This window comes from Equus quagga, chromosome 15, assembly GCF_021613505.1.
Source record: "Equus quagga isolate Etosha38 chromosome 15, UCLA_HA_Equagga_1.0, whole genome shotgun sequence".
Lineage (NCBI taxonomy): Eukaryota > Metazoa > Chordata > Mammalia > Perissodactyla > Equidae > Equus > Equus quagga.
The window spans coordinates 48,797,723-48,821,282 of NC_060281.1; the positions used below are offsets into that span (position 1 = coordinate 48,797,723).

The 23,560-nt window shown below is 39.4% G+C and overlaps 1 protein-coding gene across 3 annotated transcripts in view; it reads left to right on the top strand.

The window, feature by feature from the left end:
• DTNBP1 (dystrobrevin binding protein 1) overlaps positions 1–23,560 on the top strand; it is a 118,329-nt gene that overhangs the window by 53,107 nt on the left and 41,662 nt on the right. For all 3 annotated transcript variants that reach the window (XM_046641243.1, XM_046641241.1, XM_046641244.1), the window contains exon 7: positions 6,935–6,957. In XM_046641243.1, coding sequence (XP_046497199.1) covers positions 6,935–6,957 — 23 coding nt within the window. The remainder of the gene's footprint in view (positions 1–6,934; positions 6,958–23,560) is intronic.

Here is a 23,560-nt window from a genome sequence, read left to right on the forward strand (position 1 = left end):
ATGCATAATTTTTCCTTTAATCCACCTTCCGCCCTATCAACCATAAACTCACCATGCCTGTAAGAACATATAATTTCAGGTGGTGCGGCATGACTGTGGAATGGTGAGAAATGACAGAACACTGATTTGGTAATAATAAGTGATAGGGTAGTTCTTTTTTTAGAAAAAAAAAAATTAAAAATTTGAATTAAAAAATCAGTAACATAAAGGAATTAGAATTCTTTTAATAATTTTATAATAAACAAATTTAACCAATCACTTGTCATGGGCTAGTCACTGAACACTTTTCAGTACATCAGTGAGAATAAAGGTGTTTAACAGACTTGGTTTTGAAAATCACAAGATGTCTTCAAGTGCATGTTGGGGTTTTCACTTTAAGTTACGTCAGTGATGATGGCTTTCAACTTCAGTTTCAACAGTTTCCTTAAAAGAATGTACTTTCACAGCTGGATGGACCCAGATGTTGCCCACAAATTTGGGGGTAGCTCCGAGTTTCATATCCATGACTTTGGTTTCCAATAGACTTGCTGGTCTACTTAGATAACTTTCTGGTGGGGCTCAGATATCTCAGGTGGGCCACAACCTGCCTTCAGTAGGCTGTGTTTGGTCCTTGAGCTGCATTCTGGATGCTAAAGATGGCACAGACTGGAAGTCAGAGAGGTGCAGGCTTTATTCCCCATCCTGTCATTTCTTAGCTGTGTGGCCTTTCATCCTCAAGTCCCATTTTTCTCATGTATTAAATGAGGGTGATGGTACCTACGATAGGGCATTGTGGATTATAAGGGATAATGGATGTAAGATGCCTTGTCTAATGTGTGGTATACGGTAAGAATTCAATAAATATTCTTTACATATGTCCCATCCTTCTTTGTCCTACTTGCCTTAACCTCCCTCCCCCCCCATCCAAATAGATTTTCATGGAAATCAGGTTTAGGAAAGTAGTCTTCTTGCAAGTTTGGGGGGAACTTAATCCATACATAATTTAGTGCTGCCAGTAACAGACCCATTTCCTAGAGCTTCATTATCTTTTGGGGGGGCCGTTTTTTAAACTCCAAATCTTCTTTGTTACCGTATCACTCAGATTCTTTTCAGCTTTAAATGCCAAGATTCTAGGATTCTTTCATCTTATTGCTTTCTAAGCTGTTTGCCCAAAGAAGATAAATATATGAAACTGTATTTTATACACACACACACACACACTCTCTTTCTCTCTATTATTATATTAATAGCATGAAAAATATGGATTTAATGCAGTTTTTATGATGAACTAGCAGCTTTTCAAGAGGTTTTGTTTTACAGATAATGTTAAAAATACCTTGTTCTTGAACATATCCCCTGGGCAGGATCTGTGTAAGGAATAAATGACATCAGATGCTTCTAAGATACAGACAGTTTTTAGGGAATTTACCTCAAGCTGGAAGGCCAACTTTCTCCCTCCAAATTCCTCTCCCACCTCCATCCTCCTCCTACCCTCAACCACAAACCCGCCAGGCCTATAAGGATACACATTTTCCTGGCTGTAGAGTGCTGGGAGAAACAGCAGACTTGGTAATAATGAGTGGTAGGTGGTCCTTTTTGAAAGAGGTCCTATGAGATCTTCCCTATGAACAGGTCATCACGGTGATAGAGGTTGTCCATCAGCCATAACGAAGGGATGCTCTTCACATGTGTCCTGTACAAAAAGTATTACCGGTCATATATAAAAAAATTTTCCCCTAAACATTTTCAAATGTGAAGAAAAATGTTAGAGTCGATTTTGCAGTTGGCATTTTGGATGTGGTGTTTTGCCGGATAGAATCTTCCATTGTATTAGCTTTTTATGACGGCTTTGTCCTAGGGAAGCAGTTTAGTATTGAGAGAAAGCGTGCTTCCATCTGTGAGGTGATTGGGTTTATGGAGATATTTTTCCAGGGGCTCCAGTCTATTAAGTTTGCATCTGTGAGTCTCATTTAGTTGATTTCTGTGCATATACAGATTTAATGTACTTCTTGCAACATTCCATAGATTGATTTATTAATGTGGTGCTTTTTCTGTTTTTATTCTGCCCTCATAACTCAACCCCTGTAGGGAAAATGATTAAATAGCAGTTTCACCCTTTGGAAATATTATTAGATCTTGAGTCTGATGTTATTTGTTGAATGTTTTAGTTTCAGGGTTCGTTATGCTAAATTTTGTAAAAGCATTTGCTGAATTGAGTAAATTTTAAAATATGGTAAAAATCTAAAGGAAAGCATTTCAATTCTTTTTACTTATTTGCTCTTCTGAGAATACTATTAAACTGTGGAAATAAGAGACTCAAATTTTTGAAAATGCAAGTAGAAAACAAGTTATCAAGTGAGATACTATGTGACCAAACTTTTTATAAAGAATAAAATACTCTATAGTTACAGCGAGGACTTCTTTGAAGAAGCAGATGTTCTGTCCTTCTGCAGCCCAGAAACTTGTTCATCATGGTTTGCTGAGGGTCTGCTGGGTCTGACTCTCTGCGTATGTGTGATCAGCGGAGTGAGACGCGATGTCTGTGCTTCAGGAGCTCTGCTGTGTAATGGTGGAGATGGTACCTGTACAGAAATAGCTGCACTAGAGGCAGTGCCTGAGGTGTTGGAACTCTGATGGAGTTAGTGCTCTAGGAGTTTAGATAAGGGGAGGTCACCAATTGGGTGTCCAAGACGTCTTCCTGGAGAGGATGAACTTGAAGACTGTTTTACACTGATTAAGGTCATTATCATTTCTAATAGAGTCTGGAGAGTGACCAGAACTTAAGACTCCTCCTTGCGTATGCTTTTTCATTTAGTTAACTGAGAGCATGACATAAACAAGAGCAAAGTATCTGCCGTGTTCTCAATAAATGTTACCTGTCATCATCGGTTATACTTTCCTTCAAAACTCACTTCAATCCTTGCTCCTCCAGGAAGCCTTTTCTATCAAACCAAAATGTATGAGTTGTTCCTCGTCTTTATTCCTAGAGAACCCTCAGCAAGTCATTACCAGAGCACTAACCTGTGACATTGGTTTCTGATTGTTGCGTTACTTCTCTTTCTTTCTCACTAAAGTTCTTTAAGGTTATGGAACACGTATATCCTAAATCTAGCATTATTTCTACTGCTATTCCTAACATTATTCTGTGTCTAAGGCTCAATAAATTTTTCTGAATGAATGACTGAACTCAACAAAGATTGTAAGTATAAGAAAGTATAAGAAAATGGATGGGGCTAGCCTGGTGGCGTAGCAGTTAAGTTCACATGCTCCACTTCGGTGGCCCAGGGTTTGCCAGTTTGGATCCCAGGCGCAGACCTACACACCACTCATTGAGCCATGTTGTGGTGGCATCCCACATAGAAGAACTAGAAGGACATACAACTAGGATATACAACTATGTACTGGGACTTTGGGGAGGAAGAAAAAAAAAGAGGAAAATTGCCAACAGATATTATCTCAGAGCCAATCCTCGCCAAAAAGCATACCTAAAAAAAATAAAATGGATATTTATACAAGGTTAGTGGCAGTGATGATGGAGAGAAATGGATGAATTCAGGATATGACAGGATTTATTGACGGATCGAATGTGGAGAATGAGGGAGATGGATAAACCAAAGCCTGAGGAACTTGCTAATGCCATTACTTGAGATAAGGGAGGCTGGAGGAAGAGTAGGCTCTGTTTTGCAAGGGTTGTTAAGAAGCCTCCTCCACTTTTGAGTAGAGCTCTCAAATAGGCAGTTGCATGTGAGTCTGGAGCTCAAAGAAGAGATCAAGACAGGAGATACAAATCAGGAGGTCAGTACCACATAGATGGTATTTAAGGCTACATAGCTGGATGAAATTGCCTTGTGAAAGAATTTAAGTTAAAGAGAGAAGAGAGCCCAGAACCAAGCTAGCAGTGCTTCAGCATTTAGTGGTCTGGAAGGGGTGGAGAAGCTAGAAAAAGAAACTGAGGAACTAGGAGAAAAACTCGAGGAAACTTGCTCAAGGAAATCTCCAGTTGGGTCAAATGCTGCTGAGATGTTCCAATGAAAAGAGAGACATGATCATTGCATTTGGCCACACGATGAGCGTTGGTGCCCTTGACTGTGCAGTGGTGGGGTCTGGAAGACAAACTGGAATCGGTTCTAGACTGAATGGGAAGTGAGGGAGCAGAGATCTGTAGGGGCTGAATCCTTGAGAAGGCTACAGGGGATGCGAATCATGAGCAGCCTTAGGTTTCCAGCCTTCCAGATGATTTCATCAAGTCCCAAACTCAGCTCATGCACTGCCCTCCAAAATCTGTTCCTCTTCCTAAGTGTTCTGTTATTAATGAATTCACCTTCCTTCCACTAATCCAGCTAGAACCCTCATGGCTAACGTGCTCGTCTCCTTCCTCTGCTTCTCCCCATGTAGTCAGCTGCCGTGGACTGTTGCGTCCGCTCCCCGGTATCTTTCAAATTGGGCTCCTCCTTTTCGTTGGCATTGCTGCTGATGTTGCTCTTGCTAGGCACTAATTAGCTCTTCTTCAAGTTCCTCTAATGGTTTCCTAAGTGCTCCCTGCTTTTCTTCTCCCTCTTGTCAATACATCATCCATCCGTCACAGCTAGAATGTTCTTCCTAAAGCACAGCTTTGCTCATGTTATTCTCCTGCTAAAAATAAAACCAGATCCTTTTAGCCTGGCACTCAGAACCCTCTGCCGTTTGAAGCGTGTCTCCCACTACTTTCTGTTCATTCAGACTCCTGCTCTGAGGTGTTTGCTCTTTCTGAAATGTAACCTGCAGTGCTTGGCTCCGTGCCTTCAGTGTCACTGTCGCCTCTGCTTGACAGCTTTCCCTCCCTTCTCTTAGATCTTCTGTGTTTCCAAATGCTCATTACGTCTAACAAGTGCTGGAGTCCACCCTAAAATTAGGAAATTCCCAGGCTTTCAGTACTACTGCTTTACTTTATCAGTTCTTTAAAAGTTTCATAACATTGATTTTTACTTGGAACCACACTACCTCAGCCAAGCTTCTTTTTTAGGAATTGGGTACAGGAGTGGTTTACTGTCTGGAAGGAGGTTTCTTGGAAACGTTGCTAACAGTTGTGGGTCGTGACATTCTGTAAATAGAGAGCGCTCTGCCGGGCCTCTCCTCTTTCCTCTGTCGCAGCTTCCCGTTGATTCAGTGAGGCAGCCAGAAGGTTTGAGAGGTGAGCATGGTACCTCCACATGAAAGGCAGTTTTCCTCAACTGGGCAGTTACTCACTGGCAGCATAGACACTGGCTTCCTTTTTATGGTTGTTGGTATTTGAGGGTGGGGAGCAGGGGACCAACAATGTCTGTGAAATTATTACTCTGACTTTCAGCTTTTTAAAACAAGAGGTGCCTTTTAGAAATTTTGTTCACTGTTACACATTCTAACAGAAGCAAAGCAGAGGCTCTCTAAAGATTGTGATCACAGTGAAAAGAATTACTCTTTAGAATGTTTGGCTGAGTGTTCTGTCATCCTTCCACCCATCAGTGGCCTTAGGCAATCCCTGCCATGAGGGCGTCAGTAAGAAGGAAATTGAGGGTGTCTTTTTTTTTTTTGAGGAAGATTAGCCCTGAGCTAACATCCGTGCCCATCTTCCTCTACTCTATATGTGGGATGCCTACCACAGCATGGCTTGACAAGTGGTGCCATGTCCACACCCAGGATCTGAACCGGCGAACCCCGGGCCACCAAAGCGGAACGTGCGAACCTAACCACTGCGCCACCGGGCCAGCCCCGCGGGTCTCCTTTCAAGACGTTCCCTTATGATGCACGTTGCCTTTCTGTTAGGTATTTGGGCTTTCCTCCTATTTTTGGAGCATAAAGTAGGTTTTAGGTATGTTTAACTTGTACGTAATTAATCTTTTAAGAATGAAGTTGGACTGTTGACTGAAGGGAAACAATTGCATGTTTTTTTTGAAAAGAAAGAATTGAAAGTAACATTCTTTTTCTCGGTTAATGAACTATGGTGCTAGAGCCTTATTATGAGGAGTTGGTGTTTGTAGAAAAAGAGGACTGAGATGACCATCTGATGTATGGACCTTCACCTGGCTGTCACAAGAGTACTGCCTGCCTGGCCTTCCCGTGGGCAGTGTGCCAGTCCTCCTACCAGCTGTTAATTGTAGTCAACTATTTTGGAACTTGAGGGGTATTGTAATTAGCAGTGTGGAATACTGATTTGTGAATTCAAAATATCTCTATATTTTTAGTAGAATCTAGAGTGCAAATAAAAGATAAATGTCTCCTGTTTTGAATGAGATAACAAGCCTTTACTAAATAAACCCACCTCCTCAAAATGACTTTTTATTGGTACTGATGTTGAGAAAAAAATATATAGTTACAAAATTATGAAGGAAAACCTGAGAACAACTTGGTTTGACTTCTTTGCAAAAGATGTTTTGTTTTATGATTGTTCATGTCTTTCCTCCTGCTGTACATTTCCCCAGGAAACTTTATATTCCAGCATCCTTAATTGACACTGACAAAATTACAAACCAGAGAATTTCCTGGAGGCTTGGCGCTTTTGTGTCAGGATGCTTTCCTCTTTTACTTAAAAGGGAAAATAACTGCTCCTATGCAGGATGATTTTTAATTAAAGATCTTAAAAGTCTATTATTTACCAATGGATAATTGCTACATGCTTTATAAACTCACTCTTATATATACAAGATGGTTCATAGCTGACGTTAAAATGCTCTGTCTTTTCTTATAAGTGTTTCACTGTTTCAATAGTTTAAATTTTGGCAGAATTTTTTGAGCCGTTAATAAGATAATAGCAGAAAAACAGAAAATAGTAGCTTTAGGCTAATTGTATTGTTAATTTGACTAAAGCGTAATTGATAACGTGAGCATCCAGAAATACCACTCTGAGCATTTAAGGTACATTCATTTTTATTATAATGTAAGAGCAGTTTCTATTAGGAATAGATTATTTTAAATTCATGTTTTCTTTTTTTTTCTACAGGAAGGAACTTGAAACCTTCAAAGGTAATTTTGTGTTTCGTTCTTCACTTTAAAGTAGATGAGAGGTAATTGATGTCAGATGTTCTCTCTTGATGAAAGCACTCATTCCTTTTTCTTTAAATCAGACAGTTTACATCAAAAAATAAAAGTTTGCTTAATACTGTTTTAAGTTTTATTTAATCACAAGTGGTTTTGATATTCTCTTTTAGCTATAAGACATGCACCAAGTGAGAGTTTCTGCTAATGACCATTATAAGTAATACGTTAGGACCGCATCGTGCTAACTTGGAGGCTGTTGAGAATCACACTTTAAGAAGATTCCGGTTTCTGTTGTGCAGTCTGGGCCAGATGGAGGCGTGGTGATAGGAGAGATGGCCCCGCGTTGGCTCAGTTGTCCCTTGAGCCCCCTGGGAGGGTTACAGTGCTGGGTCCCACTCGGCCACTGTTGTGTAGCTTCAGATAAATCTGTTACCTTTTTCAGGCTCAGTTTCTCCATCTATAGAATTAGAAGCTCTGATGAACTATATTCCAAGATACTAAAAGCACCTAGCATTGCTTTGTAATTTTAGGGAACTTTTGAAGGTGGAGCAGTGAAGAATAGTTCTCGGTCCTGGAGATCGTACATGGTCTTGGAGAAACACTAGTGAAAAATAGGGAAAACCACAAACTTTCTAGCAGCTCAAAGCCCTTCCAGTTTGCCATTTTTCAGTTACCCGTTAACAATTAACTAGCAAAATCACTATTCTCAGAGAGACTCATATCCATAACCAGGAAGACTTTGAATTCTTGCTTATATGTCACATATAAGGAGTTTTATGCTTGTTCTGTTTCACATTAAACTAATCTTGACTTTTAGATTTACTGAACGATTAAAGATTTTCCAGCATATCATTTGCAATTGAATTGTTTGTGTGTATGATCTGGTTGGATGTTTTAGAAAAAATTACTAACCCTCAAGATAAAAGGTATAGGGCCTTATTTTTGCTATAACTGTAATTAAACAGACTTGTTTTGGCTGGGTTTCTGTTTGACTGACTACAGTTATAGTAAATGATTCATGGCCAGTTTGTTGAGGGTTATGTCAAATGATCATGTGATATAGTTTATTATCATAGCTATCATTATTCTTAATCAATACACTATTTTTCATCAGTGGTTTAAAATAAAATGTGAAATCCTCATAAAATGTTCTTTTCCCTCTCATTCTTTTAGTTAACTAGCATCTTCTTATATAACAGGAGAAGGAAAAAAAATCAAGTTAATATTAAAAGACAGGCAGGGACACAGATTATGTAAAATGTCAACTTTATTTCCATCTCAGTACTAAGGCATTCTTTTTTTTAGTCTGAAAATGTTCACAGAAAAAGAAGAGACCAGCAATTTGCAAAAGGTTAGACATTGTTACATATTATCTGATAGAAAAATTCAATTTATGCTGAAATATCTTTTTTATACACACATCCCTAATTATGTACAACGTTCAACAGCACATCTAACCCACCAACAGGCCAATTAAAGCTCTCAAATTTGAACAAACCCTAAATTGATTATTGCATCATATCTAGTTTTTTTGGTACCAATATTCATTAATAATTCTTTCCTTTTGAGTGTTTTGCTAATATTTCAAAAGCATGAGTAGCATATAATAAAAAAAGATGTAACTGCTCTTCTATTAGTAGAGAAAAAAGAAAAAAAATTCAAACAAGATGTAACAATTTCTTATTTTTGAATGTTGCCTTCCCCTTTGTTTTTCCCTTATAGGTTGCAGAAAAACAAAAGGTGTTACTTCCTCCAATTGTTTCATTCAACTTGTAGTTGTTTTGGAAGGTTTTTTCTAACTTGGTGAAAAACTAACTTTTGGGGACAAAAACACAAAATTACTAACCCTCAAAGTTAGTAATATATCAGCATCATCCGCTGAGTTCTGGATTCTTCTATACCTCACTGAGGTTGATGAATTAAATTCACCTTTCACTTGTCCCACATATAGCACATCTCTACAATATTATTGGAACTAGTTATTTTTTGTTTGTTTTTTTTTTTTTTACTATTGGCAGCAGGAAAGTTTTCTGTGTTCCCCAAACACTGCGTTCCTTTCAACTTTTTAGTGATAATCACTTGAATATTAGACAATAGAAAAAGAAGGGTAGGATCTTAAGCCTTAATTTTTTATTTTCTGTGGGGACAGAATTCCATTATTGTAAGCACATGCAGAGCAAATAAGTTTTCACAGTCCTTAAAGACACGAGAAATTGGCCGTGAATAGACATGCCTGTTATTTAGGGATTTATTCACCATTTTTCCACTTGAATTTTTAAAATAGATTATCATTCCATGTATAAATCTTAAAATCATTCTTAAGGCTTTCTGAGTTTCGAAGTATTGCATTGCCGAAAAGAGTGTAGGGTAAGGAAGTCTAGGGTTGGGCCTTGTTCTTGCCTCCCTGAGACTCCTGACTTAACATGGCTTTAATATGCAGACTTGTCCTTTCACCTTCACTGAAGGGCCTCACTAAACTAACCATCCTTCTCCACTTCCTCTCTCAAACATACCGCCTGACACCCGCAGCATGCTGGGTGCTCGTGGCTGACAGCCTGCTCGCCAGTACATCCAAATACTTTTGTTTTCGCCAGTTGTGTTGAATGATTACCGGGAGTGAGCTGTGTTTCCTCCTAAACTTATTCATGCTTGTTATTGTTATACATAGTTTAATTAAATATCAGATAAAATGACGAAACTTCAGTGTTAAGGAGAACTATTTGTAAGAAAACTAAGTTGACTGCTTTGGAAGACAACACAGGTAAACAGCTTTTAACAGTTGCTGCGAAAGGTATAATGAAGAATTAGAAAAGATTTGGGAAAAAAATTAGAAACATCCTCTAAGATTCTGTACACAGATTGTTTCACAAATCTTAAACTCCTGCTCTTCCTTTAAAAATAGATTGGAAATTTTATCCAGTGCAGTATGGGTGTTATGCAAGAATTTTCAGTCAGTGGATCTGATGATCAAAGAATTCCTGAATGAAATTGTGGTTGTATTTTAAAGTGTTTGTATATGTGTGTTTTAAATGGATTCCTATATTAACTGCTTTTTTAGAAGTTAAATGACCAAATGGGATCTAGTTGTAGCATGTAAAAGGACATCTATTGTGACCTTCCTAATGTAAAATTGCCCAGCCATGTCAGAGCTGTGACTGACCGGGTGACAGCATGCCAGGATTTAGGAGTTATCCCTGTCACTGTGAGGGGACCGTCAGGAGAGTACAGTGGGGAAAGGCAGCTAAGGCCAGCTTCACTTTTTTTCATCTCCTATATGCCAGGTCAGAGAAGCAGGAGAAAGACCAAGATAGCTTAGTGACAGGTAGGCCAGAGAAGAGAAGGATTAAAGGAGAACTGTTTATCAGTGATCTAAGCGATGCAAAGAAGTTGAGCAGAATGGGGAAATCCCTTTAGATTTGACAATGAGTAAGTAATTGATGACCGGAAAGAGCTATTTGTAAAGGGAGAATTCAGATTGCAAGTCAGAAATATATGAGAAGTTAGGAAATAAAGATGACATGAACTCATTCTTTCATTAATGACAAGAAAGAAATGGAAAGGTAACTTGAGACAGAATCAGGGTCAGGGGAGAAGGTGAAATTGAGGATGTTAAGGAGTTGATAAGATCCTAGAGAAGGTGGAAATAAATGCTGTTCAAATCGGTTATCCTTGGAGAGGATCCAGGGACATCTCTTTCCCTGAGACCCCGGAGAAGGAAAGGATGGCTGGTAATATGGGAAAACGTTGACATGAGGGAGGGAGGAAACCATTTTCTGAGAGTCCATGTAGGGAAAGACAGTCTGAATTTGCAGGCTAGGCTCAAAAGTAGAAATAAAAGCCAAAACAAATATGCTTTAGTTAACAGAGAGTTGAGAATTGGAAGAGCATAGTGATATATCAGCAGAGCTTGGTAATCTTGGATGCTAACGAGTGCATGATTAAGATGATTGGCCCTGGAATTCAGGCTGGAAAGGAGAAGTTGATTAGATCAGTAAATTAAGCAAAATATGGGGTACTGGGGATGGTGTATACCAGAAAGGTGAAGAACACTGCAGTGGTTGGGGTGGATCTTGAGGTCAAAGAAGGAATTTCAGTTTGAGATCTTAGAGGTGGAGCAGTTCCCAGTGATGATGATGGCCAAATGTGAGTAAAAATGGAAGTGATAAAATTGAAGAGATCATCTGAATCAGAGGATTCTGAAACTGTTAGGAGGCTCACTTGTTGGATGATTCTTGGATATGGACTGTGCGTACTGCTGGCTTGGCAGCCCTTAGCATGCTATAAATCTGGATGTGATGATAGATGATAAACTTGGTAGAGTTTGTTGGTTCAATTCGAGAGTTTGCTTAACATGTAAGGCACACTATGCAGCCCCATTTGGCAATATTTAAGTGAAGGAGACTGAGGTTTGCTAATATCACTGTCCTCTGTCCTCGAGGAGTTACAGCACTGTGGCAAAGCTTATAGGATAGAAAGGCAAATAGATAATTTTAATACAATGTAAAAAATATTCTAATAGAAATGCATACACTAAGGCAGGAATAATGAAGTATTTAAAGAGAGGCAGTGGCACTGGATCTGGATCTGAATGATGAGTGCTCACCAGGCTGAAAAGGGTAATAAGGACATTCCAAGAGGAGGAAAGAGCAGTTGCAAGATGCAGAGAGGTTTATTTTATTTCAGGAATACAAGTTAAAATGTAACTTCTTGTTCAATGAGGGAACTACAAATAATTTGTTACGGCTGCAGCATATGGTGTGTGGGGTGAAGTAGTGAGGGCTGAAGTGAGATGTAGGCAGGGCACAGATGATACCCAGCCTTATATGTCTTGCAAAGGAGTTGAGACTTTTTCCTTTGGACCAGTGGTCTCCAAAGAGCGGTGCAAGTATGCGAAACAATACCGGTGGAGAAGAAAACTGGAACTTCTATTTGTTTCTTTGTTATATCATCCTTTTAGATTTCAGTTTTTGTGTATATTATATAATAAACTAGTACAGGAATTCATGTACATGTTATATAAACACCTTTGGGGTGCACATTAGAAGTTTTTGCTCATGGCGGGGGTGCAGGGTCAAAAGAGCTTAGAGGTTCCTGTTGTAGCTGGTAAAGACAGGGCAGGAGTAGGAGAGCCCAGAGGGTTTTAATGAGGGTTGCAGGGTCAGCTTTGCGTTTTGGCTCAAGTTTCCTGGGATCATATAGAAGATAGATTGGAAAAGAGCAGGTCTAGAGTAAGAGAGATTAGTTGGAAAACTATTAAAAAGATTTGAATTAAGGCAGTGGTAGAATGGAGAGAGAGATACAGATTGAAGAAACTAAGTAGGTTGAATAAAAAGAATTTCGAGACTGTCGTAAGGGGCCTGGGACGACTCTTGGAACTCTGGCTAGGACATTTGGGTGGGAGGTTTTTTCATATACCAGGATATGTAATACTGGTGGAAGGGCAGATCTGGAGAGAATGGCAGTGGATTCTGTTGGGTTGTGGGGGGGGAGGTAAAAGTATCGGTTTGTTGACTGCAGGCAAGTTCACAATAACTCCACGGAAGTTCAAAATGTGTTGGTATCTGATAGGTTGAGGAACGCTTTCTTAAAACAGCTTTATTGAGGTTTGGTTTATATAGCTCAAGTTTCATTCATTTTTAGGTGTACAATTCAGTGATTTTTAGTAAATTTGTTGAGTTGTGCAGCCATCACCACCATCCAGTTTTAGAACATTTTCGGCGCACACAGCCATTCCTTTCTCCCTGTCTGCGTTCAGCACCCGCTTGCACTCCCAGCCCCGGGCAGTCATTAGTCAGTGTCTGTCTCTCTCGATTTGCCCTTTCTGGACATATCATATAAGTGCAGTCACACAATATGTAGTCTTTTTGCATCCGGCTTCTTTCACTTTAGGGTTAAGTTTTTGAGGTTCATCCATGTTGTAGCATATATTAGTAGATTGGTCTTTTTCATTGCTGAATTAATATTCCATTGTATGACTATATTACATTTTCTTTATCCATTCACCAGTTGATGGACGTTTGGATTGCTTCCAGTTTTGACTATGACGAATAATGCTGCTGCAAACTTTCACCTGCAAGTCTTTGTGTGGACATATGTTTTCATTTCTCTTGGGTGTGTAGCTAAGACTAGAATTTCTGGATCATGTGATATGTTTAACTTTTTGAGAAACTGCCAAACTATTTTCCAAAGTGGCTGTACCATTTTATATTCCCACTGGCACTGTAGGATGCTTACAGTTTCTCCTCAACCTTTTCAAGGGTTGTGATTGTTAACTTTTACATTTAGGTCTATGATCCATTTTTTTTTCTATGATCCATTTTGAGTTAATTTTTGTGTTTGTGTGATGGAGGAGTCTAAGTTTTTTTCCTCTTTTTATATAGTGATATCCAATTGTCTCAAAACTGGTTTTTTTTTTTTTTTGAGCAAGATTATCCCTGAGCTAACATGCACTGCCAATCCTCCTCTTTTTGCTGAGGAAGACTGGCCCTGTGCTAACATCCGTGCCCATCTTCTTCTATTTTCTATGTGGGACGCCTGCCACAGCATGGCTTGATAAGCAGTGCATAGGTCCGCGTCCAGGATCCAAACCTCCAAACCCCAGGCCGCTGAAGCGGAACATGCACACTTAACTGCTGCGCCACTGAGCTGGCCTGTCAGAACTGTTTTTTGAAGAGACTATCTTTTCCCTCTGTTGAATTGCTTTGGCACCTTTGCAGGAAACCAATGGCCATAAACATAAGAGTTTATTTCCGGACTCTCAATTTATTTCCTTATTGCCAACACCGCATTGCCTTGATTCCTGTAGCTTTGTAATAAGTTTTGAAATTGGTAAGTGTGAGTCCTACAACTTTGTTCTTTTTTAAAATTAATATGGCTATTTTAGGTCCTTTGCATTTCCATATAAATTTTAGGATCATTTTGTCAATTTCTACAAAAAAAAAAGCATGCTGGGATTTGACAGGGATTGTGTTTAATTTATGGGTCAACTTGGGAAGAATTTCTGTCTTAACAATATCAAGTCTTCCAATCCATGAACATGGAATGTATCTCCATTTATTTAGAGCTTCTTTGAATTTTCTCAGCAGTGTTCTATTTTCAATATACAAGTCTTACACTACCTATGTTAAATTTATCCCTAAATATTTTGTTCTTGTTGAGTGAATTCTGTCCTGAGTATATTAAGTTTGGCAGGGGGTGTCTGTGAGTCATTCCAGGTAGAAGTGTCCAATAGGCCCTGGGATCTCAGGAGAAAAATCTGGGCTAGATTTGGGAGTAGTCAGCATATAGGAGGGAATGGAAGCCTTTGGTTTGGATGAAGTTGCTTATGGAGAGCAGGGAGAATAAAAAAAAGATGACCATGGAGAGAAATCTAGGAAGCACTAAAATTCACCAGGCAGGCATAAGAAGATAACCAGTTGCTTATAATGGAGGCTGAGAACAGTCAGCCACAGAGGTAAGGGGAAAAGTGTGGTGTCACCAAACAGAGAACATGTCAAGGAAATGTCAAGAAGCAGTGTAATGTGTTTAGTGAAAAATGATCTGAGAAGGGTCATTTAATTAGGCAATTAAAAGCTAATTGGTGGTGTTACTGGGAACAATTTCAGCAGCTCGGGTGTTCGTATGTGGGAGTGGGAGTGGAAGCCAGATGGTGAGGGATTGGGGACCAAGTGGAATGTTCTTCGTTGTTCCCATTATGGCCCTGGGTGCTCGGCATGTTGGTACTTACTAAATATTTGAATGAATGAGGAAGTAGAGACAACGCTTTCAAAAGCTAAGGCTTAGGGAAGGAAAGAAGAGAGGTTAGAGGAGAGGGTTAGGTTGAAGGGAGGATTTTTTTTTTAATTTATGAGAAATTTGAGTACATTTGTATGAAAAGGAAAGAGGCTGTAGAGAGGGAGAGGCTGAAGATGAAAGTGGCTGATTGATGGAGCTGTGATTCAGAGTGGGCCAGAGGGAGTGGGGTTAGAGCATACTATTTTGAAACAGGAAAAGACTGTTGACAAGTGTGTGCAACGATTGGAATTGTGGTAATTTAAGATACTTGTTAAAAATGTATAGCACATACCCAGCCACTGGTTAGCATTGCTGAATTTGAAGGAACCTTTAGGCTAAGGCTGTGTTAAACATGAAGTGGGGGAAATTTAAAGATAACTTATGTGTTACTAAATGAACTGTATTCTTAATCTTCATTTTACTACTTCTAGATAGCGAGGTTTCTTCTCTCTTTTGGTGTGTTACTAATGTATCTTTGTGCCTAGATGACAAATTTAGATGGATTTAGGATGTTTTCAGTTCCCCCCCATTTTTGAGCAGCATTTGGTATGGCCCCAGATCTGTGCATACATCTTTGCACACCAGAGCCCTGAGCGCTTGCATTTGGCTTTTATAGAGGCAGTAGATTCCGGTACATGTCTGCCTGAGCCATCAGCAGAAAACTAACAGGCTTAATACAATTTCTTTGGAAAAACCTGCTTCTGGCTTCAGCCTTGCTTCCTTTGTTCTCCATCCCAGAAGATGCACATCAGGGGAGCTGCCTGGTGACTGAGGGCTCACTTGACCAGCACTGAGCTTCTGTTTACTTGTTCAGGTCTCACATCCATGTCATCTCCAGGACTCACCGAAAATAGTCAGAGGAATCCCTGTAGGTGGAACTTTATTTTATGTTTTTCCTTCACTGCTTTTCTTTAACATTTTTACCTCCATGCTTGGGTACACTGCAATATTTGCATGGTATGCAGCTGATATGTTATTAAAAAGCAGAAATTACATTTCAACTAGATTTGAACCTATAAGCAGTACATTTTAATGAAAGCATTATTAGTTTCTTTATATTACCAGGAAGTAATAATTACTAAATTAATACGTAAAGTGAATCAGTAAAAAATATTGCATGGAAATCTAGGACTTTTGCTTTTATAATATTGGGTCTTAGCATCCATCAGGTAAAATTCACCAGACAGTCATTTTTGTGAGGCAGCATTTATATTAAAAGATAAATAGAAAATACCACAAAAGTAATGCCAGCTATTAGAATAATGAGTCCAGTTCTTATGGTTCAGCTCCATAAAACTAATTCAGCATCCCTTGCTGCTTGCTGGTATGTTCATTCTCTAAGAAGCAGTTTAATAGAGTTAAGCGTGTGAGCCATGTCCAGTGACAATGTAAAGTTAAAGTTCATTCCATGCTACTGTATGGGTTCATCTAAAATGGCTGATTTTCCAGATGGATTTTGAAAATGTTATAATGCTGCATGCAGATTAAAAAATATATATTATTTTCCTAATTATACAGAACTTCAATGCACCCTATCACCTGTTGGCTAGAAGCCATGGTTTTAGTGATGTCTGTATGTGGCATTTTTATAAATACATATACAAGGGTATTGGACTTGTGGAATTTACTGCAAAAAAATTATACCTTAAAAATTAATTGGTGGCTTTTTTTGTTTGTGTAATTTATTATTCTATCCATGGAGATAATTGAAGAATAATTTTTAATAATTACTGCATTTTTAAAAACTCTATATTATGCCTTTAAGGTGGCACATTATATATACATGTTATATACCATGCCCTGTCACACAGAAGCCCACTTGTTTTCAAAGGGAAAAAAATGAAAGTACGTGTTGTCCTTAATCTCTTACTCATCGTGATTATTCTGTTTTTGAGGTTACAAATTAGAATAAGGTACATCAAACTTGAATTAAAGGGAAAGTTCCTTCTTTCTCTCTCTCTCTCATGTGCATCTTGTGTGTAGTGTAGCAAAACCCTCCAAGCTCTTTAAGCTTAGATAGACATGTTAACTGAAGCAAAATGATAGCTCAGGAATTCATTGCAATGTTGGAGCATTAATGGAATGAAATTCCAGCTTGAGGTATTACCACATTCTTATTCATTATTTGTTAAGTGTTCAGGAATAAACTGGTAAGAATGGAGGAAGTGAGAACTTCAGTGTTTATTTTTAAAGTATTTATTTATAGAGAGTGTATAATAAATGGCGTTTTCTCTTCTCTCAGTCATACTATAGTAACATAGTGGTTCTGAGAGTAAAGGTTTGAATACAGATGTAATCTGGTATTAAATTTAAAATTTTACAGTTACTCATTTCAGAAATTACTCCCTGAAAATCTTGGTTCGTTGGTGAATGCTCGCAAGATTTTTTAAGTGTCTGCTCTTTTGTCTCACATGTCAATATGTGTAAGTGTTTATTTCTTTTTAAAAGCCAGTTTATATTATATAACAGTGTCTAAATAAAGTTAGTATCTATGTCCTGTAGTACAGAAATATTTATATCCTGTCTGTTAATTTTGGTTCTAAGACAGTTTATTTTTTAAGACTTAGTTGATTCTCTATTCTAATACCCTGTCACAAGATGCCATCCTGTGGCACGACCTGGAGCTCTCAAAGATGATGTTTCATCTTGAAAGAAAATTGGAATTGTAACAGCTTGTTTTGGTATGAAACCACACAAAAGTAGAGCCCCCGGAGGAGGGTTGTGATGTTGAAGTGTTCCCTTTCTGTCATTTCTTATAATAGTTATGTAGCACTATTGTATAATCAATCATTAGAGCAGTAGGGTATTTTAGAAATGTATCAGGACAACTTTTTGTTGTATATCATATATGTTTGGTATCGTGAATAAATACAGCTGTTCTGTTTCATTACCTTTTTGCTGGAACATGGTATAAACTTGACAGCAAAAATTATACCTTTCAGAAAACTAAATTCCAGTACCACAAAAAAGCAGAGTTGTGTGAAAATTTTGCCTGACAGGATCAAAAAGAGATTTTATCTGTTGAATTCATATGGAGCTCCATGATTTTGTCTCAGTTTTTTGGAGGTTTGTACTGGAAAATAACCTATGGGATCTTAGCTCTGATGATTAAACAGTTTTGGACAGCTGATGGAGTTTGACCTTCTCAGAAGCCTGGCAGTTGCCTGATGATTTTTATAGATGTCCAGGCAAGGGAGAAGTCAAGCCGAGCCCTAAGCTCTCTCTTCTACTTAAATATTCGTCTGACTCTCCTTGTAGAGCTATGTCCGTGCGGTAAATAAAAGTATATGAAATTTGGTTGATTTGACTACAGTTGAGGGATAAAACAGTGTTTACCCTAAGACTAGGGAAATAACTAAAGAAACATTGGAACAATACTCAGGTATTTAATTGACTTTCCTATTTTTCTGAAGGATTATTTAAAGTATTTGTATAAGGCAGAAAAGATTAGCATAGGATACTTACTAATATGCTAGTCACTTTCACATCTCTAATTACAGTTTTGAAAACTTCTGAAAGAAGTACTGTAGTTGTAGAGAAGATGGAATTGGACAGTCAGAAACTTACTATGTGAAGATAACTCATCAGTTCAAGTTATGTTTATTTTTAATTGAAAGTAACAGTATTTGTAATAAGAATTGTCACAGTAATTTCAATGATGCGATCAATAAATAAATGATAGTTGAATATATGAAGTTGCCATCAAGAATTGTTCTTTTTTTTAGTAAAATTAATGTGACAAGAATACCAGTTTTACCATTATAGGTATGTAAGTATAATCTTGTTATTTCTATTAAAATTATAATAAAATTGGAGAAAAGAAGGAAACTACTACTTATTAAGCATCTGCAGTATGCTAGCTATCTGCTTTGGCTATCATAGTTAGTCCCACAGTATCTCACTTAGTGTCATCATAACCTTGTGAGATGAGAAAATTGAGACCCAGAGAGGTAAAACGAGTCACCCAGCCACGGAGCCTCTGTGTGTTTCTCACTTCATTGCAGGGACTCCCGGGAAGTGCTGGAAAGTACACAATAAAATTTACACTAATTTTCTGTTGTGTTTCTGTCGCCCCTTTCTCCCATTCTCTTTCTGTACCAGATAAATTTAAATTCACAAACTGTAATCGCTGAGTAGCTCATTGGGATTTCATCTTTAACTGCATTTTGACTGCTTATTGTTCTTGCCGTGTAGCTGTCCTTCAGTTTTACCTGACTATTTTAAGGACAAATACAAGCAAAATCCAGTGTGAGAAAGACTGCAAGCTGATGGATGTTACAGAGCCCTGGCCAGCCGCCTCTGAATTTGGGATGTGGATTGAGGCTCAAGACAGGACTGACAGACAGACTGTTACTGCCTGCAGATCCCTTCCCCGCATTGTGCCTGGATCTGACATGAACTATTGACTGTTCTTAAAATACAGACTCCTTTGCGGCACTGATTTCTGCATAACAGTTTTAAAAGAATTTCAGACAGTGTCCTCTTTTCTACTTCTAGAATCATTTCTTAAAAAGCCCTGTAAGTCATATAATCCAACAGCCTGCCCTACGTAGAACCCCTTTTTGGGCAGTTCTGCAGGATGTCTCTGTGGCGTTTGCTGGATGGTCCTTATTCTCCAGTAATGCTCCTAAGTGTCAGAGTCGCAGTTTGCTCAACCTTCTGTTCATAATATCTTGTTGGAGATGCTTTATTTTCCTGGTCACCCTTGTCTAGACACACTTGAATTTTCCAATCCGCCCCAAGAAAATGGTGTTTGGAACGCAGTCCTCTGGAAATGGTGACCAGTATGTAGTTTTTTAGTCACTTTTTCACCTGGTTACCTCATGTTTACCCACAATACCCAGGTCTTTTTAACGTGAGAGTACCCCATATCTTTATTTTTAAAAATGACTAAAAAAGCAGTGTATTCCCATAGTAGACAATCAGGAAAATACAGAAAGCTACCAAGAAAAGAATTGAGTCACTAGTCAGAAATAACCTCAAAAATTTTGGTGTATACACACACACACACACACACACACACACAAACATGCACATGCACACACAGTATCCATATATAGAGACATATCATGCAAAGGTGGGATATCATATAAACCATTTTGCTCCTTGTTTTTTCACATTATGTAATGAGTATTGCCTGGTGCCATTAATGAATTTTTGAAAAATACCGTTAGCCTATTATTGGAAATTTAGGTAGTTGCCCATTTTATGCTAATTGTAAATTCTGCTGTAATGAGCAGCTCTGTGTACATATTTTCTTAAGGTCACTTTTTTAGGATGTAAGGGTATTACATTTTCAAGGTTCTTGGCATGTATGGACCATTAGCTTTTGAGAGAGGTTCTGCCAGCTTGTACTTTGACCAGCAGTGTGACTGTATGTGTTTCACATGCCCTCACGGGAGAGTTCTTTTCTTGTCTTTACTAATATGATAAAAATAATATTCAGTTATGGTTTGAGGCATAGTGGTGAGGTGGAATTTGATTTATTGTTTGATTTATTTCTTGTTGTGAACTGTTCGTGCTTCTGGCCACTTTCTGTTGGAGTTTTGGGGCACTCATTGAGTTGACTGAGGTTGTTACATATTAAGGGTATCAAATCCTTGTCATATATACTGCAGATATTTTTCTTAGCTAGTTATTTGCCTTTTAGTCTTGTTTGCTTTTTTTAATTACACATAGAAGTTTAATATTTTTATATGTTCAAATGAATATTTTTAATGATATTCTCCATTGCTTTTATGCCTAAAAAGTTGTCTCCCAATCCTAAGAAATAAATGTTAACTTGTAGTTTCTTCCAGTTGTTATTCTTGCTGAGTTTTTATTTGCTGATTTTACATGAATTAACCTAGAACTTATTTTGATGTGCAGTGTGAAGTGAGTGCTCAGTTTTTTGCCATATAGGTAATTAAGTTTCTGGTCCTATGGAATAATCCTCTGCAGTTCTCTACCTCTGTTGTTGACAGAGTTTCATTGGTTCAGTTAAACTCTGCCTGCCTGGTGCCTGGACCTGAGCAGCTGAATGAAACTGGAAAAAAGCATACCACCTCTCCCTGCGGTCTGACTTTAAATTTTGTCCACAGTTCCCAGAAAGCCTTGAGCACCGACTGGCAGTTCTTTCACGTTTCCTGCTCCCCTCTTCACAGACTGCCAGCATCCCATCCTGCCCCCTCATTCTTAATTCATTTTTTCTGATCTCACTGAGGAAACAGAAACAGTCCGAAGAGAGCTTGTGTGTGTGTGTGTTGGTGTGTGTGTCCCCCTTGGCTCTCCCTGCTCCCTGTGTCTGCTTTCTCTGTCTTACTCCCTGACCCTGGGGAGTTCTCCCTGTTCTGAAGCTACCCTCTCCTTTCGTGCACTCCATCCCATCTGTTCTCTCCTCCTCAAGGACTTTGCTCTGGCAGTTTTTCCCTCTCTCTTCCTACATCATCAGTTTTTACCTCTCTGCTGAATCGTTCCCAGCAATTCTCATTTTCCCCATAGTTCAGTGTTCTCTGTCTCAGTCTCCTTTGCCTTGTTGTCCTTTCTACTCCCCCATCTGAGATAGTGAAGTGCCTCTGGGCTCAATCCTTGGACCTTTTCTCCCGCCTGCTGTGCTATCCTCTTGTCCCAAGGCTTTAAGTACCATCTGATGCTCATGACTCCCTGATGAAACGGCTCCCATCCTGACCTCCCCTTTAAACTAAACTGCTGTATCCAGCTCCCAACGCAAGATCTCTACAGCTGTGCTCACAGCATCCTAAACTCAGTGTCAAACCCTAAAGTCCCGATTCTCATCCTGTACCTTCTCGGCCCCTCGCTCCTCCCCATTTCATTAAATGATACCACCATTCCTTCCGGGGCTTAGGCCAAAACAAACCACAAAAAAGTGCTGCTTGATTCCTCTCTTACTCTCACAACTCACATCCAGTTCCTCAGTAAATCCACTCAGCTCTACCTCCAAACGAGATCCCAAATCTAGCCATTTCTTACGTCCCTCCCACTACCATCTAGTCCAGGCTGCCATCGGTTCTCGTTCCACGGCTGCGGTGGCTTCCTCACTCAGTCTCTGCTTCTGCTCTCACCCTCCACACAGCCTGTCCCTCCTTGCTCAGAACACTCTTCTGGCTTCCCATCACACTTAGAATACCATCCGAGTCCTTCTGATGGCTTGCAAGGGCCTTCATAACACGGCCCTTTGCTCCCTCTCTGACCTCATCTCCTCCCACTCTCTTCCTGGCTCGTTGGTTCCAGCCTCACTGGGCTCTTTCCTCCAGCAGGCCCAGCACATTCCGCCATGGCCTTGGGCTTCTCTCCCTCTGCCTGCGCTGCTCTTCCTGCAGAGAGTGGCCTGGTTCATTCCTTTCTTCTGCCTTCTGAAAGATCTCCGCCTCTTAAATTGTACATCCTTCTCTCTCTCCCTTTACCTGGCTTTCTTTGATTTTTGAGATATCTTCTTTTTTTTTTTTTTTGTCTAAAGTGCAAACCTGACATACATTTATCTGGCTTTTCTCTGCTATAGCCAGTGTGTCTAGAACACTGATTGCACAGTACTCAGTAAATGTGCATTGGATGATGGCCTGCTATGATGACAGCGTCCTTTCTCCTTGCTGTCTGGCTTGGGTTCCTTTCAACTCTGTTTTCCAAACACTTGCAGAGCCATCAATCTAAAAGTTCAGATCCAACCGTATTATTAAACCTTGAAGTGGCTCCCCAGCTCTTACAGCAGTGTCTCCTAAACATCAGTCATTTGAACTTCACTTTCACAATTTTTGTCATATCCATGTGCAATCTGTACTCTTTTCAACTGATTTTCTTTAAATCTCCTCATTTTTGAAATGTATTTTAAAATACACTTATTATAATAAATGGAAAACTAGCATCACTTGACACAAATAGAAACAAATTGTAAAAGAACATAACTATTAAAACTGTCTATACTTCCCCAAATTATCTTGTCTACAATATTTTGGAAAACTGAGTTGCGGGATTAAAGCTCTTTAGCATAGTAGACAAAATGCTTCTCGAAAGCCCTTGCCTGCCTCTCCAGCCTCATCATTTGCTCCTCTGTGTCTCGGGCCTCATAATCCAAAAACACCACTTTATCCACCGTCTGGCTTCAGCATTTGTTCTGGCTCTTCTCCTTGGACTCTTTCTTCACCCTCATGCCCTCATCTGGCTATTGCCCATTTACCTCTGAGGACTGTGCAGGCACCACCTCCTCTAGAAGGCCCTCCTTGACTCTTAAAAGCAGGATATCTATGTGCCCTTCTTTTCTGTTTCCATGGCACCCTTGGGGGCCCCTCGTCTAATTCATGGTATTAAATTGTAGTTGTCTGTACAGTGTTTTTTCCTCCGTGAGTACACTGGGAGGTCCTCATGGACCAGGATCCCATCATATCCATCTGTGCAGGCCAAACACCAAGCCCAGGGCCTGTCAGTGAAGAAATGGCAGATGGGTGAACATGATCCTTCAGGGTGAGGCATGAATGCAAATAAGGGAGAGTGGTAGGGCTTTTGGGTCACAGTTACTTGAGTAAGATTGGCTCATTTCAGAAGATCCTTAGACATTTTACCCGGTGGGTGTGGGCGAGGAATGAAGGCGGGGGTTCAGGAGGCCGCTTGTCGTGTAGCTGCTGAAAAGGAGAAGTGCCAGGGAAGGTGGGTGAGTTACAAGTCTGTTCTGCCTTGGTCCGTGGCCATCGCTCACTTTGCTTTTGCAGACACTATGTCCAGAGGTGAGTGGAGAGGGAAGCGTGGGGTCAGAGAAGGGCGTAAATCCCCAGCAGGAGTGTCAAAGCTCAGAGAAATGTGAGGAGTAACATAGGGACAAGGGCTG